The following is a 17427-nucleotide window of genomic DNA, read 5'->3' on the forward strand; positions in this document are numbered from 1 at the left end:
ACTTGGCATTGTATGTGAGCTTCACCCACGTGGCTGCATGTGTCCATCACTGCTAAGCTTTCTACTGTACAGATGTGCCTGTCATTGGGTTATTTAGTCACCTATTAAGGAACATTTTGGTTGGATTGTTTCTGCTCTTGGGCTGTGATGAAAGCTGTCACAAGTAGCCACTCAGAAATACTTTTGTGTATATATCTTTGCATCTTTTATATAAAATCTAGAAATGGGGTTTGTAGGTTGTATCATAAGTATGTGTGCTAGCTTTATAGGAAACTGCCAGCCTTACTCTAAAGTGGTTGTGCCCTCTTACACATCATCTAGTAAATGTATGGGAATTCTGTTTGCTCCATAGCCTCACAAGCACCTGATATCATCAGTCTTTGTGTGTGTGTGTGTGTGTGTGTGTGTGTGTGTGTGTGTGTGTGTGTGTGTGTGTGTACCCATAGAGGCCAGAAGGCATCAGCTGCCCTGGAGCTGGAGTCACAGGCTGTTGTGAGCTGAACTCACCTAGAAGAATAGCAAGCGCTCTTTCCTGTTGAGTCACATCTCCCTAGGCCCCTGTCAGTCCTTTTCTGATCAGTGTCTGGTGGCATGTCATTGTGGTTTTAATCCTTATCACCAACACTGATGTCCTGTGCTGTCAACCAACCCACCGTTTATGTCATTAGGATGAGTTATAGAAAGTCTTCCTCTAAGAGTCTGAGCACAAGGGCTTCCATCATGGAAGACTGAGGATTGATACGCAGAGCAATGGTTCTCGGCCTTCCTAATGCTGCCGTTCTTAGTACCTTCATATTACAGGGAGCGTATTACCCCAAACATAAAACTTTTGTTGCTACTTTCTAACGTTAATTTCACTACTGTTATAAGTTATGATGTAAACATCTAATATGCAGGGTGCCCGATATACAACCTCTGTGAAGGGTTGCTCAGCCTCCTCCCAAAAGAAAGGGTCACAACCCACAGTTTGAGAACCACTGGTCTAGAGACTAATCTGCACTAGCCCTAATTTTACTTCTGAATGAGTGAGTTCACTATATTAAAAAAAAAAAAAAAACAGAGATAAAGAATAAATAGCAGTTGGGTGGTGCTGGCACATGCCATTAGTCCCAGCATTCTGGAGGCAGAAGCAGGTGGATCTCTGTGAGTTCAAGGACAGCCATGGTGACACAGAGAAACCTTGTCTCAAAATTTAAAAAAAAAAGCAAGTGATAGAGTTTAGCAAATGTGCATGAGGTCAGAGGACAGCTTGGCAGTAGTTGGCTCTCTGCTTCTACCACGTGAGTGTTGGGGATTGAACTCACGGCATCAGGCTTGGCACCAGGCAGTTTTACTCTTTGACCATCTCTCCAACCCAAATTATAAAGATCTTACTAAAGCATTAGAACGCTATTGTTTGAAAATTCTTTAGCAGTTGAATAACCCAACCAAAGGGGGGAAAGCACATGACAAGTATACAGAAAATGCAAGACTCGTTAGGGGCCTTAGGAAAATCCCCAGCCTCTTTTCAGAAAGTCAGTAAATAAATAAATGGCCCTGGGAGCACACACAGTTCCTTTAGTCACTGCCTTAATTTGTTTTGGGTGGTGCTAGGAATTGAGTCAAGGACCTTGGACTCCGTAAGCATGCACTTTACTAGTCCTCCTCCCAGCTGAGCCCCCACCTCCCAGTGTTTGTAAATAAAACATGTGTGACCAATGAATAGAAATTAGTAAGAAATTTTTGACACATTTGCTCTCAATCCCCTCAGAATGAGGGGCTAGTGATGAAAGAACAGAAAAGAGTAAAAGCACGTCCCAGAAGCCACACTTGACAAGGCCAGTCTCCAAGTACAAATTGCTGCATTACTAGTTGCCTATGAAATGTGGTCACTTGGATTCCGGGTCTTGTTAATTTTGGCATCGTTCTCACCAGAGCATGGCAGTGCTTGGCTCTTAGTGAAGGAATTCTAGGCTGAGTTTGAAGACCTAAGTATAATGAACCCCTTGTTAAGGACGAGGTTGAATGAGGTAAAAGGGTTCTGACCCAGCCCCTCGGGGCCAGAATTCTTTATCTAGAGCCAGCAAGCCAAGTGCGGCCATTGAAGAGGCAAGGGCAGCCTGTTTAGGGGTTTGTTTTATTTACTTTTTTGTTTTAACTGGCTGTTCTCCCAAACCTTATTTGCTTTGGGGCATCTACTTGGTGTCAGTGTTCCTTCCTTCAGACACACAGCAGGCAGGTGGCTGTGTGCGATGGCCCTGGGTCAGAATGCAACAATGCTGCTGCCATCTATCCCGTTCACTAGCCTGGAGGAGGAGGTGCCCACCAGACGGTGTGGATGAAAGCAGAGAGAGCGGTGCTTCACCTGTCTTCTGTTGCCCTGCAGGGTGTGTAACGCAGCTATGTGGGGGGTTTGCACTCTCCAGCTTAACAACCGCGGATTGAAAACACGGGAGACAAAGACTGCATCTGCTCGGACTATGAAATTTTGGTCACCGTTCTGAAAATACTAATTTGAAAATAGTACATTCCATTTACATTGTGTTATGTTTACATGATCTAGAGATGAACTGGGGCACACAAGAGAGTGTGGGAGATTATATGCAAATGCTGCTACATACACTGTTTATATTAGAGACAAGCATCTTTAGATATTGGTAGGCCTGGGACCCAGTCTTCCTCAGATACCAAGAGACAACTGTAATCAGTTTGGAAAGTACTTTGTCTTCCTAATTACCTATCACAGAGTAAAGTTTTTTGTTTTATATTTTTGTTTTGATGTGTGTGTGTGTGTGTGTGTGTGTGTGTGTGTGTGTGTGTGTGTGTGTGTGTTTGGTTTGGGTTGTTTAGTTGGTCTTTTGAGACACCATTTCTCTGTGCAGCCTTGGCTGTCCTGGGCAACTTTGTAGACCAGGCTGGCCTCGAACTCACAGAGATCCTCCTGCCTCTGCCTCCCAAGTGCTGGGATCACAGGCATGCGCTACCACACCCGGCACATTCTCAAGGCCTGTGTGGTTGTTTATCTCGTGGCCAGTCAAAAGAACAGTTTAAGTGACCACAGTCCCACCTCCCTTGGATCCTTCGCCCAACAACATGTAGTCCAGCCTCCCCACCGCAGGCTGAGCTCACATCACTGCCCACTTGTTAGCCAGCCCTATAGAAAGGCTCACCATCTCTCAAGTGTGGTGGGCCAGAAGGTATGGACGAAGGTGTTTACTCTGGGATTTCTAATCCAGATGTGGATCTGATTTGTAAATCCGCCCCTTTGGGGTGGGACAGGAAGCAGGTGAGATCTGTGTAAGTGACTCTCTTACCTAGTAAAGCAGAGAAGACCATCTCTGCCCTTTGCCCTGCTCAAACCTGACTGCTTTCTCTAGTTCGCCTCAGAGACTGGGCTGAGATTGCTATCTTCAGAACATTGAGCCGCAGTATCTGCCATGTAACCCCAGCACACTCAGGTAATGACGTAATAAAAATAGCCTGAGTTACTTCCCACGCCTTTAGTTTATGGTTCTACCGCTGTTAGCATATGCCAACTCCCAGCTGCATGGCATGTCTCGAGGGCAGTGTGGAGCAACAGCTGTTAGCGATTCCCATAACAAACGCGTGTGGACAAGCAGTTTATAAAGAGAAAAGTTCTGTTCCTTCTTGGGTTGAAGGCTTCGATCCGTGATTGACTGACCCTATGGCTTTGCATGAGGCCTATCATCATGTCAGGACATATGACACTCGATTCCATGGTCAACAACAAGAGAGAGAGACAGTGACGGGGGGGGGGGGGGGGGGAGAAAGAGACAGAGAGACAGAGAGAGACAGAGAAGGGGGTCGGGGGAAGGCATGGCAGTACATAATGAACACCCTTGCAGGTTTGTCCCAGAATGCCTCCTCTGGGACTCACCTGTGGAAGTTCCTACCTCCTTCCAGTAGCTCAAAATCAAAATTGAACGCCAAGCTTTTTAACACTGGCCTTTGGCGGGCAGTCCAGATCCACACTATGGTGATGGGCTCCTGAACAGCCTTTCTGTGGAGCCTTACCCAAAAGCATTGGGGCAGGAATATGCACGGCGTGCAGGTGGGTGCACACTGGTAACCTCCCGAGGTCTGACGGCTAAAGGTGAGATGGCACCGGTAATGGTCCCGTGTCCTTGAGACTCACCTGTGAATGTTTTCAAACTGCTATGTCTCCGGCTTGAATGTGTAGAAGCTGGAGCCCACGTTCCGGCACCTTGCTGTAGGAAGAGTAGGGACTCGGACACTAGTGTAGCCCACGGCATGTGTGAGGGCAGCACAGCCCACACCCCAACAGCGCCAGTGCTTTCAGTATAAAACAGTTATGGAGGGAAAACTCAAAAGCACAGAAATTTCTCTGGGTACCTGTTGCTCCGCAGAGAAACTTCCTGGTGTGGAAATTGGGCCAACGTGCACCATGAGCACCGTAAAGAAGTTTCCAGGAAAGAGGCCCCACACAAATACTCCATAGGAAAAGAGAAATGGGGAAAGAGATGACCGTGCACCCGTGGAGCTACAAAAGTACGCTATGCTCCTGGGAACTGGACTTGGGTTTGGCTTTTGCTCTGATGGGACTTGGATTCCAAGCTTGATTCTTCCGAGTTTTGAGAGCAGAGCACTAGGCACTCAGAAAAGGTGGTTCCTCCATTCTGCCTGCCCACAGTGTTTCAGTATTTAGAGTTAGGCCTGGGGCGTAGTTCAGTGGTAGAGCATGTGCTTAGCATGACACAGACACACGGCAGCTCCCTTGGAGTTTTGTGGCAATGACACACAAGGTTAGTTGAGTACTTTTATTAATAGCCCATAAGCAAACTTAAACTCTTTTTGCTGCGATCCTTTTAACTGTCCTATCCCGTGGGCATTCTGATTACGTTTCCGGTGGCTAAGTGAGGGGACAGCACTTAAATTTGATGCTGGGAAGAACCACAGGTGGTTGCTCACCTCAAAAAAAGAAAAGAAAGTTATCCATAAAGAAGCAAAAGCCAGGCATCCTAAGGCATCAGAACAGAGGGTGAGTGCTCCCTGGGGATGTCGACTAGGGCAGCGCGGGAGCTTCCTGCTGAGGATCTGTCTGGGGGAGAAATGTTTCATGTAGTATGTTTCATGTTCTTCCTCCCCAGTTGCTTGAGGGTGAGGTCAGATGTGGTGACGGTTGTAGAGGTAGGGAGGGTACAGGCCATCATAGTGCCACTGTCGCCACTGCTCCACGGCCTCCCTGGTCCTCTCTTCCTGCTCTGAGGAGGAAAGACAAAGGCCATTGTGAAGACTAGAAGACACCTGACCCAGGAGCAGTTGTTGGTTAGCCTTCAGCCCACAGCACCTGCTGAAGGGACACTGAGCTAAGTGTCCCCTGCAGGTCCTGGAGACTTCCAAGGTCAGAGCTGGAAGAGGCTGATGAACATGTGTACAAAGGTTTCTATTTTGGATCAATCTAGAGGATAAAGGCCATAGCTCGCTGTCAGCAGAACTGAAACCAAGGGCAGCATCCGGCTGCCTTATCTGTACTGCCAACAGTGAGGAGAGTCTTATGCAGTCACTGGCTTAAACGGACAATTAGACATGGAAGTAACAAGTAACATCATAACGGCCACACGGGGACACAAGCCACACCTTGAAAAACGCACACGTGGGGCCAGTGAGACCGTTGTCTCGGGGTAGTGCTTGTTGTTAGGCCTGACGACCTGAGCTCCATCCCTAAAACTCAGATGAGAGAAGAGAAACAGCCCCAACAACCTGTTCTCTCATCTACACACACACACACACACACACACACACACACACACACACACACACACACACACACACAAATAACATAAAATAACTTAAAGGAAAACATGAAAATTATTGTCAGCATGGAACAGTGCATCATGGGTACTTTCTCTCTATAAATTGTTTCCTTCTGTTTTGCCTTTTTGAAATAAAGTCTTAGTGGGCAGATCAGGCTGACCTCAAACTCACGATCCTCCTGCCTCAACTTCCTGAGTGCTGGGATTACAGATGTGTGCCACCATACCTTGCGTGGGCTATATTTTGTAAGTTTTAAAAACAGAGTTGTGTTGGCAAACCTAGATAGAAAGGGGACAGACGAAGCAAGTTTCAGACACTGTGGCGCCTGAGGCCGTCTCAGTTCTGTGTGAGCCTACAGTGGACACCCCGCCTGGGGCTGAAAATCCCCTTCTGTATTTTGTACCTGAAACAACCAGCTAAACACAGAGACCAGCCCTAGTGGGGTTTTACCCTTTCAGACATATTTTTTTCCAAGCTCTATGTAACAACGCCTCTTCAAGGTGTGGACTTTGACCTAGAAGTTGATGGAGCATCACTTCGTTGTTGATTAGGCAACAACAATTAGCTGCTTTTATGAAGCAGCTCACTGGGAGAGCTCAAAAATAAGACTGCTAACTGAAATCAGGTTGCCATGGGACCTGCCAGGAAAAAGTCGCAGGTGTATTCAATGGTCCAAACAGCTGGACCCTTGTGACAGTCATGCCGAGACAGAGAGAATGAGGGCAGGTGTAGTGAGTTCAACTTTTTTCAAAAATTAATTCTAGGGGCTAGAAAGATGGCTCAGCAATTAGGAGCATTGGCTGCTCTTCCAGAGGTCCTGAGTTCAAATCCCAGCAGCCATATGGTGGCTCACAACCGTCTATAATCAGATCTGGTGCCCTACTCTGGTATACAGGCATAACACTGTATATGTAATAAATAAATACATCTTTTAAAAAAAATTTATTCTATGGCCAGGTGGTGGTGGCACACGCCTTTAATCCCAGTACTTGAGAGGCAGAGGCAGGCAGATCTCTGTGGGTTTGATGCTAGCCTGGTCTACAAAGCAAATCCAGGACAGTCAGGGCTGTTACACAGAGAAACTCTGTTTCAAAAAAAATTTTTTTTTAATTCTATGGAGAACTAGGCTTACTCTCTTTTTTCCTTCCCTTATTGAGCTCTAGAGAGACCTTTATATGGCAACTTTGTTTACCCTGCTGATTCCATCATCCTTGTGGACCAGTGGGAAGATGCCTCTAGGCCTCCAGCAATGTGATGACCAGTGGTGGAGAAGAGTAGCAGCTTTGCTGGCTAACACTGAGCACCCATCCTAGGCCATCTCCTAGCACATCCTCATGTGGGACTGTGTACCCTTTCCAAGGTGCACTCTCTCAGTCTGTAAAGTGGAAATAGTAAGGCCTATCTCCAGAGGAACGTGGCAGAGATCAGACAGTTCCGTACAAGTGCTCAATGCCCACGGCTACTCTAATGACAGTCCCCAGCAGCGTCTGCCCTGCTGTGCTTCTCTGTGTGGGTGGGGCGCAAGGACCACTGTCTTAATATTCTCTAGGCAATAACCTCCACATCCCAATTCATCATGAAAGAGAAAAGAGTGAGTTTCTCCACCCATGTGGTAGATATTTGAAAAGAGTATGTTTTGCTTGGTTTTTGTTTTGTTTTGGTCTTGGGTTTTTGGTTTCACTGTGTAGCCCAGGCTGGCTTCGAAGCTGAGATTTCCTCTTCTTCAATCCACCCAAGTAAGTGCTGGGATTATATACCAGCACCACTAGGCCTGGCAAAGGTCCGAGACACTTAAGATGGCACCCGTGTCAAGTGTCATTAGGAACAGTGAGAGTAAAACTCACACTGAAGGAAATTTGGGTTCCAAAGCCTCAGGTTTTAAAAACAAGACAGCTGTCCTCAGCCGCCTGCCAAGGCCGAATCTCTAACAACACCAACATTTACATAAGCGTTTGCCCCTGAGGTGACAGTCTGAGTTTTTACACTATGTTCCCAAGAAAGTTTGGTTTGCTAGGAAGCGAGCCCAACACCTGCTTGCATGGCTTAGCCTAGGTGCTCCCTGCAGGGCGATAGGCACAGCTTTTAGCCCCCAGCCCCCAGCAGCAGCAATCTTCATAGAGCCCTTGGAGGAACAACCTCCTTACCCATCAGAGCCCATGAGCCTGACTTGAAAGCCGATTTTGGTAACAAAAACCTGAATGCGAGCATTGTACCCAAGCCGTGCACCAGAAGGTTCCAAGAGACTGTGTGGGAGCGTGCCAGACTTGCAATTGGAAAAGACCAAAAGAGAAATATTTATACCTCATCCTCCCCCACTAAACCGTTCTCCGTCTCTCCTTTTTCACTCCCTCTCTTTCCATTAAGTGTCCCTTTGGGTGTTTGCTGTGGGTGACACGAGACCATTAGCCAGCTGGGGTTCAGGCAGAACCTTCCTGAACTCCTATCTCTACCCACACCTCCTCCACAGAGGCCTGGCTCAAAAGTGCCCTGAGAGCAGCTAGGAACCCCACGTGAAGAAAGGAAATGAGCCTCTTGCCTCGTCTGAGACACTAGGCTCTCTGCATCTTTTGTATCCTATTGACAAGAGCAAAGGCTTAGTGACAAGGGCACCTCCAATCGATGAGTAAAGGAACAGAAAACCATGTGGAAAAAGCTTTTCAGGATCCATGTTGCTACTGGGTGATTGAGAGGCCAAGATGGAATATAGCTATTAGAAGTCAGATACAAGGCAGGGTAAAAAGAACCAGTGCTTTCATGATGTCAGTTCTCTTGATCAAAGGGATGCTGTGGGCTGGAGAGACGGCATAGCAGATAATGAACTTGCCAGACACAAGTGTGAAGACCGTAATTCAGATCTCCAAAATCCATATAAAATGCTAGGTGGGCATGGCGCCCTGAGCCTCAGAAGGTAAGACGGGAGTGCCAAAGCAAGCTGGACACTGAGTCTAGCCATATGGACAAGCTCTAGATTGGCTTGGGAGGCTGTGCGTCAGCGAAGAACATTGAGGATGGTTCCTGATACCAACCACGTACCTCCCATATGTGCACACACAAGCACACACGCACACCCATAAAAATGCAAAAAAGGAAAACAGGACACTGATTGTAATGAATAGGTAACTGGCCTTTGTTTTCTTGAGTAAAGTGGCACCTGGAACTGGTGCATTGCCACCTGAGGAACTTAAGGTCGTGACTTTGATGTTCACTAGTGGCCCCGCGGGAGCCAAGGCACAGTTTTGGGTGCTTAGAGCCACCCAACCAGATTCCAAAACAGAGATGGAGGAGTTTTATTTCTATACAGTTAGCCAATAACTCCCTGGTCTCCACCGTCCCCCAAGCCGCTGTGTCCCCAACCCCTATGTCCTTTATCCCTTTCCACAATGTTTTAAGTCTGCATAGCAATTTTGGGGACTTGTTTTCTTCACGTCTACCACGGATAGGAATTGAAGATGGTTCCTCCACCCTTGCCCCCCCCCTCCTTCCGTCAGCATCAGGGGGACATGAAGGCCAGCCTAGGCTTTCCTCACAGCGCTCTCATCCCCCAAGGATGCTGCCAGAGAGCGCTTACCATCTCTTTGTTCCTCCACGAAGTTCTCAAACTCGTTTCTCTGTTCCTCATAATACTCTCTCCGCAGCTCACCGTCCCGCAGCCTCTGCCTGGTTTCCGCTGTGAAGACAGAGTTGCTCTTGAGAAAGGAGCAAGGTGGGCACGTGTGTGAGGGGCAGCACACTGTACCTGAGAAACGGGATCTGATGCGGAGAGGGGTGGCCAAGGGCTTCGCCGAAATGGTTTATGCCTCACCTGGACTTTAAAACACAGGGCCTGGGAGGCCATTTTCTCTGGTGGCCCCATTTTGCCAATGAGAAGACGGAGGTCCAAAAGGGGAAAGTGCTTTGCTTCTCTCACAAGTTTAGATCCAAGTACCAGACCACTTAGAAACTTGAACTTCCATGATGGGATATGAACTCTAAAGATTAGTTGGCTTGAATGTTAACCTCAGGGCTGGAGAGAGAGCTTAGCAGTTAAGAGCACTGGCTGTTCTTCCAGGGGACCTGCGTTTGATTCCCAGCACCCACATGACAGCTCACAACCATTGGTAACTCCAGTTTCAGGGAATCCAGTGCCCTATTCCGGCCTCCATGGGCCCCAGACATGCACTTCATGCACAGACATACATGCAAAACATCCATGCAATAAAGTAAAAATGCAATTAAAGAAATTAACCTCACATTGATAAATACCTTGGAGTCCATTCTGAGCACCTGTCTCAGCCAGGGGGTGTGGGATTAGCACAGATTAAAAGTGTAAAGCTGGGCTGGCAGGATGCCTCAGTGGGTAAAAGTGCATGTCACCAAGTCTGATGATGTGACTCAATCCCTAGGACCCATATGGTAGAAGAGAACCGACTCCATTGACATCTTATGTGCTATAGCAGGCATGCACCTGCTACATACAAAATACATGTACACATACAAACTGGTGCATAAGTGTCAGCACTTGCTACATACAAAAAAGATGCATAAATGTAATTTAAAAATATAAAGTCAGAGAAAGATGCCATCCACTTCTTTGGGGGTGGGGAGGGGTTGAGACAGGGTTTCTCTGTATAGCCTTGGCTGTCCTGAATTCGCTTTGTAGACCAGGCTGGCCTCAAACTCACAGCAATCTGCCTGTCTCTGCCTTCCGAGTACTGGGATTAAAGGTATGCTCCACCATGCCTGGCACCATCCACTTCTTAAGAGGGACAACTGTGCCATGCAGTTAAGAAGGATGTGTCAACAAGCTAGAGAGTAAGACTTTGTGGTAGAGCACTTGCCTAGAATGTTCAAGACCTTGGGTTCAATTCCCAGCACTACAAAAATAGCAATAATATTCCAATAAACTTTACTTGCATGATGGTGTCTAGAATTAAATATCGAGAGCTATGCTTTCTGGAAGATGATCCTTAAAGCTCTTTAAAGGTTCTTCAACTGGAAAATGCAGTGAAGACCTGTGGGTCACAAGCCTTTAGGAAGAATGGGCCCCTCAGCTGGCCTTGCATTGTCAAGGCAGAGGTCCCCTTACATCACAGACTGGACTACAGTGCTTGTTGCCTGGCAACTCCTCTGTGCAAGAGGGGAACAAGAAGCAGAACCGCTGAGGTAGCTACGGTACCCATCAGCGCTCCACAGTACAGAGTCCGGAACTTGCCCAGCATGCACGAGGCCTTGAAGTCAGCACCTAACACTGGAGAAAGGGCAAAGCAGAAGGAGAGGAGAGAGAGGCAGCGAGGAGGGCGAGAAGATGGCTCAGCAACAGGGTGCTTACCAAAAAGCTGCTTTGAACCACAGAAGCCACATGACAGGAGAGACTCAATTTCCACAAACAGACCTGACCCCTGCACACACATGCTGTGGCCTAGACACGCACACACAACAAACACAACCCAGGGTAAATCAACAAAGGGGTGTTTTGTTTGTTTTGTTGATGGAGCAAAGGAGGAAAAAAAGAAATAAGGTAATACGGAAGAAAAGAGGAAGAAGATCGCAAACCTCTCCTGAAAGAAAGAAGCTTATATTAATAAGTAAATCTGTGAATACTAATTAACTCATCAAAACCAGGCTTTCTGTGAATTTGCCTCAGTGCAGATTTGTAAGGGACATCCTTTGTTTCTTCACAAAGTTCTGCCTTTCTTTACAGTGGTAGAAAACTTTTTCCTCACAGAAATGAGACATCATCCAGTCCATCCCTAAGAGGTGATTCAAGCTCAGAGAAGTGTGGTGACCTAGCAGAGACCACACAGCTGCCTGGCCCAGCACACAGTGCATGACAGCATCTCCCTTCTAACTCACTGGAGGCTCTGATGTGGCTGTAGACAGCACAAAGCTGCTGCAGAGGGGGGTAGGGGGCGCTCAGCTCTTAGGAGGGACATCATGAGTGACTACCCGTTCCTGTAGAGGCATCTTGGTAAAAGAAAGCATCCAAATATTGGACACCTGATGTAACAATTACAGAAAATGAGTCCATCCTCCACCAAAATGGTGTTTTATAATATCTGCCAACATATACATTGTATACATTGTATAAAGTAACTGTAATCCCAGAGCTGGGATGGTGGAGGCACGTGTCCTACAGTCTTGCTGGCAGGTTTCCAGGTTACTGAGAGACCCTGCCTCATTTAAAAAAAAAAAAAAAGGACAGCAACTTAGAAACAACACTTGAAGTTGTCTTCTGGCCTCCATGTGCATGAACGTGCACATGCACATGTGCAAACACACACACACATACACACTTCTCACTCTAAAGCAGTTCTAAGTTCAAGTTAACTTGAACTCTAAGGTCATGCTCTCCGACCTGTCTACAGAACTCGGCTGATGGACCTATGTGAAGACCTGCTTATCTGCTTTATATTTTTTTCTGGGTCTCCTCCCGCTGCCTGCCTAACTGAGCTTCCATCCATCGTGAGAGACCTCAGGGTTAATCATGCACCTCATTATTCTGAGTCACTTTGACAGGACAGAAGGTATTTGCCTCCCCCAGGGTCTGCCAGAAGTTGCTTCTCTGGTTACAATCAAGGACTGCGGCTCTAGCACAGACAGACGTCCACTTCGAATGGCAGCCTGCGTGCGGTCTGGCCATTTTCCTCCTGGGGTTGGCTAGCCTTCTCCAATTTTCACAAAAGAATGATCTGTAAGCGTTTCCATCTCTGTTCTTCCCCATCGTTTGAAAATAATCCGGCTGTTTTTTCCTGAACAAGAAGTCACCTTGCTGAGGGTGGTAAGGGACAAAGAGTTCATTCATCCGCATGCACAAGGAAAGAATCAAGCCACAGACAGACTCAGACAGGGTGTTGTTCTGAGCTCAGAGGCTTGTGAGAATCAATTTCAGGGGTAGGGAAACTCCAGCGCCTCCTTGGTCGGAAGGTCAAGGACCAGGCAGAATACTGGAGACTCCAAAACCCAAAGAAAATTAAACTGAAGAAAACAAAACAAACAAACAAAACCCACATCAGCTCCCTCTCTGGCCACATTGCCCCCAGCCTCTTCCCTGGGCTTACAGATAGCAAGACAGGAATCACAGAGAGGATTGGGCTAAGGCCACTCATCAGTGGAGCTGTCACTACTACTACTCATCTTAGCACTTGCATCCCTGGTGCTTGTCCCCTGAGAGCCACACTGTTGCCCTGGATGCACCATGCCACTACCCCTTAAAACACACTGAAGTGGCCTCTTCCCTGTAGACCTAGCTGACATTCTGTCTAAGCTTCCCCCCACCCCTACTTTCTGAATCTGGATGCGTCTTGTTGCTCTTGATAGTGGCATAGTTTTTATTGTTCGTTAGTTACTCTGGTGCCACCCAGCCTGTGACCCACAACCAGTGATATATAGCGCCATTTCTATGCTTTTATTTATTTCATTTGTTAGGGACATGTGCATGCCACAGTGTGCATATGGAGGTCAGAGACCACCTTGTAGGAGTTAGTGGTCTTCTATCATGTGCGGTCCAAGGATTGAATTCAGGTCACCTACACCCATTGAGTGACCTCATTCACCCCAAATATGGTACTGTTGCTCATTTAGAGCTCTAGTCACCCTAATATCCAAGGGCTTTGGTCTTCCGTTGTGACAGGGACACCACCCAGCATCCTTACCATTGGCTTCATCTCGGGACTTAGGAGACCGCTTGCCACGCCTCTTGAGGAAATTCGAGGCATCAGATTCTTGCACGAAAATCTTCTGTTTCATATCTTAAAACCAGAAAAGAGGTCTTCATAACCACCGTGGAGTAGGGGAGCAAGATCCACCTGTCCTCCCACATATAGGGTTAGCCCCTGGACTCACCTTCCTGCGCCTCCTCACCGGCTGCCTGTCTGCTGCCCACAGAAGCACTGGTCCCCTCTTGGAGCACTGCAGGACAGGGGACAGGGAAAGGCTGCAACCTCAGAAGCCCCAATGCGGCTCCAATAGTTCTGGGCACAATGGCTAACCAGACTACATGTGGGGTCCTCTGCCTCTTAGCAGACCAGCCACATGGCCAGGCAACCTTTATGGGAACCAACCAAATGAGTTGCTTGTCTCCTATTTTTCTCCTGTGTTACATTATTTTGCACATGCACGTGCACCCCCCAACCCCACCCCAAGAATATCTACCTTAAGAAAAACACCCCTTCTTACCCAAGCCACCGGAACAAATCTACCTACATATAGTAAGTTAACGTGTAGCTAATGCAGCCCACCCTTTGACCCTCCCATACTCACTACACAGGAGCACCACGGCCGAGAGAGAAGACAGAAGCATGACCCATCTCCAGGTCATCTTTATGGTGTGCCTCCAGAAACCACAGGGCAGATAATAAGGTGAACTGTCCTGGGCACCCCCAGTGCTGCCAAAGCTGCTTCCCAGTGAGTCCTCACTTCTGAGTCAGGCAGACAGGCAAGAGAGAGAGAGAGGAGAGAAACAGGAGGCAGGAAGTAGGGATGCCACTGGGGCAAAGTGGGAGGGGTCCTGGCTGTGGTTTCCATTGGCTGCTCCAGGCCAGCATACTGGAGATGTTTTTGGCGCCTGGCAAAACCTCCATAGAAGCGGAGCTTGTAGTTGATGGGGGCCCTGGCTGGAACAGTTTCGAAGTATCTTTCCAACATCCATGCCCAAGGAGGTGCTCTGATGAATTCTCAGCCTGAGTCAGGGTGGGAGAGGCCAATGGCATGTTTGAATGGATTCTTTGCATTTGCTCAAGGTGAAGTAGGACCCTGGGAACCATGGCTGAAACATATGGGGCCCCTAGGTAGAGGGAATTACTCAGAGATCATTGGCATTTGGATGTCGGACAAGGATGGCCCCCAATATCTGGAGCACACCCTAATGATGGCTAGAGATGCTCCTGAGACAAGGTGGCCATTCTGATGATACCCACAAGATACCCACTTGATACATTGTTCCCTGGGCTGGGTACTGTCCAGTAAACCTTGGAGCTCTCGGCCCACAGATATAGCTCAGTGGTAGGGAGTTTACCTGCCATGTGTGAGGCCCAAGGTTCAACCCCATGGCTGCAAAGGTAATGGATTAGTTATAAACAGTTTTAAAACATGGAACTCTAGGTTTGTGGAGACTGAGGAAGACAACAATAGCAAAATGGCTGTACTTCTTATATTTATGGTTGTGAGCCTGTAACGGCTGAGCCATCTCTCCAGCCCGGCTATACCTTCTTTATAACCAAGCTGGGGAGATGCTCAGCATTTAAGCGTGCTTGCTGCTCTTCTGATCTCTGCTAGCTCATAGACACACACACACACACACACACACACACACACACACACACACACACAGTACTTCCTAATAACCACTTCTTTGAACCCTCCCAGTGCCCACCACAGCCCAAGCAGTGGGGAGCACCAAGACACGGTTCCTTTCACATTTCCCAGTGTGTTTCTGGGGTAGCCATGGTTATGAACCATCATTGGTTCTTTGCTACCAGCTGAAGAATTGCCCTTTGGGCAACTGGAATTCCTCCAGTAGTGACCACTGTTGGCTCCGGAACCATGCCTATCTGAAGCCCCTCTCGTAAGATTTTACATTAATATCCTCCATAAATTTGACCATGCCTGGGGAATAAATGCCACTGGTAAAAAAAAAAAAAAAAAAAAAAAAATATATATATATATATATATATATATATATATATATATATATATATATACACACACACATATATTTATAAGGGCACAGTAAGTGGACAGTTGTTTTCCAGTGGAGGAAGGCACAGCCAACACTGCCTCTCTTGGGGCTCTCTTTGGACTCTCAGTGGCCTGCCTTTAACCAGAGGTGCTGGCTTCTCAGAACGGATGCCAGAGGGTCCACATGCATGAGGAAGGACATGTCAAGAGTTATCTCAGATTAGCCAGCTTGTCCAGGGAGAGGACTGAGCCTTAGAGCACAGCCATTTTGACAGGAATCCTGTGGGAGACAGTAGATGTGGGAAAGGCCTGTGGCAACCTGGACATCATCAAACTGCCTATTTAAAGACCGTACCATTTGCCTGGGCATGGTGGTGTATGATTTTAATCCCAGCACTCGGGAGGCAGAAGGAAGCTGATTTCTGTGAGTTGGAGGCCAGCCTAGTCTACAAAGTGAGTCCAGGACAGCCAGGGCTGTTACACAGAGAAACCCTGTCTCAAAAAACAAAACAAAAACATTCCATTCAACCATAGACATTTTTTTGAGCACTGACTTTCTCTCAAGTACCTGTAACTAGTCACTGACCAGTCAGCTTTGGGTAAACTTTACCAATGTCCCCAAAGTCACTTATTCCCACCTTGGGGTCTTGTACATCAACTGCCTATGCCAAAGGCATAACCTCCATGCTGTTCTCTTAGAACCAATCTGGAAGAAAATGGCCAGAGATGAAAAGTCACAATGAGGGTTCAATGTGTACCTCACATTTCTAAGCTGTTGGTCTTAGATCCGTGCCAACTGTGCTGGTCCCCAGCTTGGTAGCGGCTTCCCACAGTCTCCCAGTTCCCTCAGAACTATCCCAAATGGCTTCTGTCCCAAACCATTGGCACCCAGGTTGTCATGCACTTCAGTCATCATTCTGCCCCAGGGCTGCCCACCAGGCTAGGTGCACAGCAGAGCTGGCTGCCTCGTGATGTACACCTGTAAGTACAAAAAGCCATGTTGCCTCAAGAAAGGGTCAGGGGGGCCTGGAGAGATGGCTCAGAGGCTAAGACCACTGACTGCTCTTCTAAAGGTGCTGAGTTCAATTCCCAGCATCCACATGGCGGCTCACAACCATCTGTAATGAGGTCTGGTGCCCTCTTCTGGTGGACAGGAGCACACGCAGGCAAAAACACGTAAAACAAAACGTAATAAATAAATCTTAAAAAAAAAATAAATAAATAAAGCTGGGCATGGTGGGGCGCACGCCTTTAATCCCAGCACTCAGGGTGGCAGAGGCAGGCGGATCGCTGTGAGTTCGAGGCCAGCCTGGACTACAAAGTGAGTCCAGGACAATCAAGGCTACACAGAGAAACCCTGTCTTGAAATACCAAAAAGAAGAAGAAGAAGAAGAAGAAGAAGAAGAAGAAGAAGAAGAAGAAGAAGAAGAAGAAGAAGAAGAAGAAGAAGAAGAAGAAGAAAGGGTCAGGGACTCTAGAGACTGGAAGGGGAGCACATGAGAAATGTTCTGGATCTGGAATCAGAAGACTCAGTTTGACTCTTGTGTCTACTCCCGAAGGCATCTGAGTCACTGTACGGAAGAGCTAGGCACACACCTGCCTTCACTGTGGCACGGTTCACAAGAACCAAGTTATGAAATCAGCCTAGTTGCCCATCAACAAAAGAACAGACAAAGAAGATGGCATGGGGAGATGGCTCGGTTCCTAAAACGCCTTCAGAGCAAGCATGAGAACCCGGGTTTGAGTCCCTCGAGTCTGTGTATAAGGTGAGGGAGGGAGTGCCCAGGGGCGCAGAGACAGGCAGATCACTGACGCTCATTGGCCATCCAGCCTAGCAGTTAATGGACTCAGTGAGTGACACGGGCTCAAAAGATAAAGGAGGAGAGTAATCGAGGAAAGACACCTGGTGTTAGCCTCATGCCTCCTCATGCATGTGCACACACGTGTGTGTATGCATGCTAACAAGTATACTTACCATACACACAGAGGGGCAGAGGC

At 47.6% G+C, this 17427-nt stretch overlaps 1 protein-coding gene across 1 annotated transcript; it reads right to left on the minus strand.

Annotated features, from left to right (window-relative positions):
• Positions 1 to 4763: 4763 nt before the first annotated feature.
• On the minus strand, positions 4764 to 14380 carry UCMA (upper zone of growth plate and cartilage matrix associated). The gene is made up of 5 exons (XM_084781628.1): positions 14014 to 14380; positions 13597 to 13662; positions 13407 to 13502; positions 9344 to 9442; positions 4764 to 5222 (listed from the first exon to the last, which is right to left on the minus strand). The coding sequence occupies exons 1-5, from the start codon at positions 14069 to 14071 to the stop codon at positions 5125 to 5127; spliced, it is 417 nt and encodes a 138-aa protein (XP_084637754.1). The 5' UTR covers positions 14072 to 14380; the 3' UTR covers positions 4764 to 5124.
• Between the last annotated feature and the right edge of the window lie 3047 nt (positions 14381 to 17427).

The sequence above is a fragment of the Acomys minous genome (assembly GCF_964271855.1).
Source record: "Acomys minous genome assembly, chromosome: 5".
Taxonomy (NCBI): domain Eukaryota; kingdom Metazoa; phylum Chordata; class Mammalia; order Rodentia; family Muridae; genus Acomys; species Acomys minous.

Excerpts from the sequence above, each read along its gene's own strand:
- UCMA (XM_084781628.1), bottom strand. The coding sequence starts at position 14,071 with ATGACCTGGAGATGGGTCATGCTTCTGTCTTCTCTCTCGGCCGTGGTG. Across the intron at positions 13,663-14,013 it reads GGCCGTGGTGCTCCTGTGTA|TGCTCCAAGAGGGGACCAGT; the intron begins GTGAGTATGGGA and ends CCTGTCCTGCAG. Across the intron at positions 13,503-13,596 it reads CGGTGAGGAGGCGCAGGAAG|ATATGAAACAGAAGATTTTC; the intron begins GTGAGTCCAGGG and ends TCTGGTTTTAAG.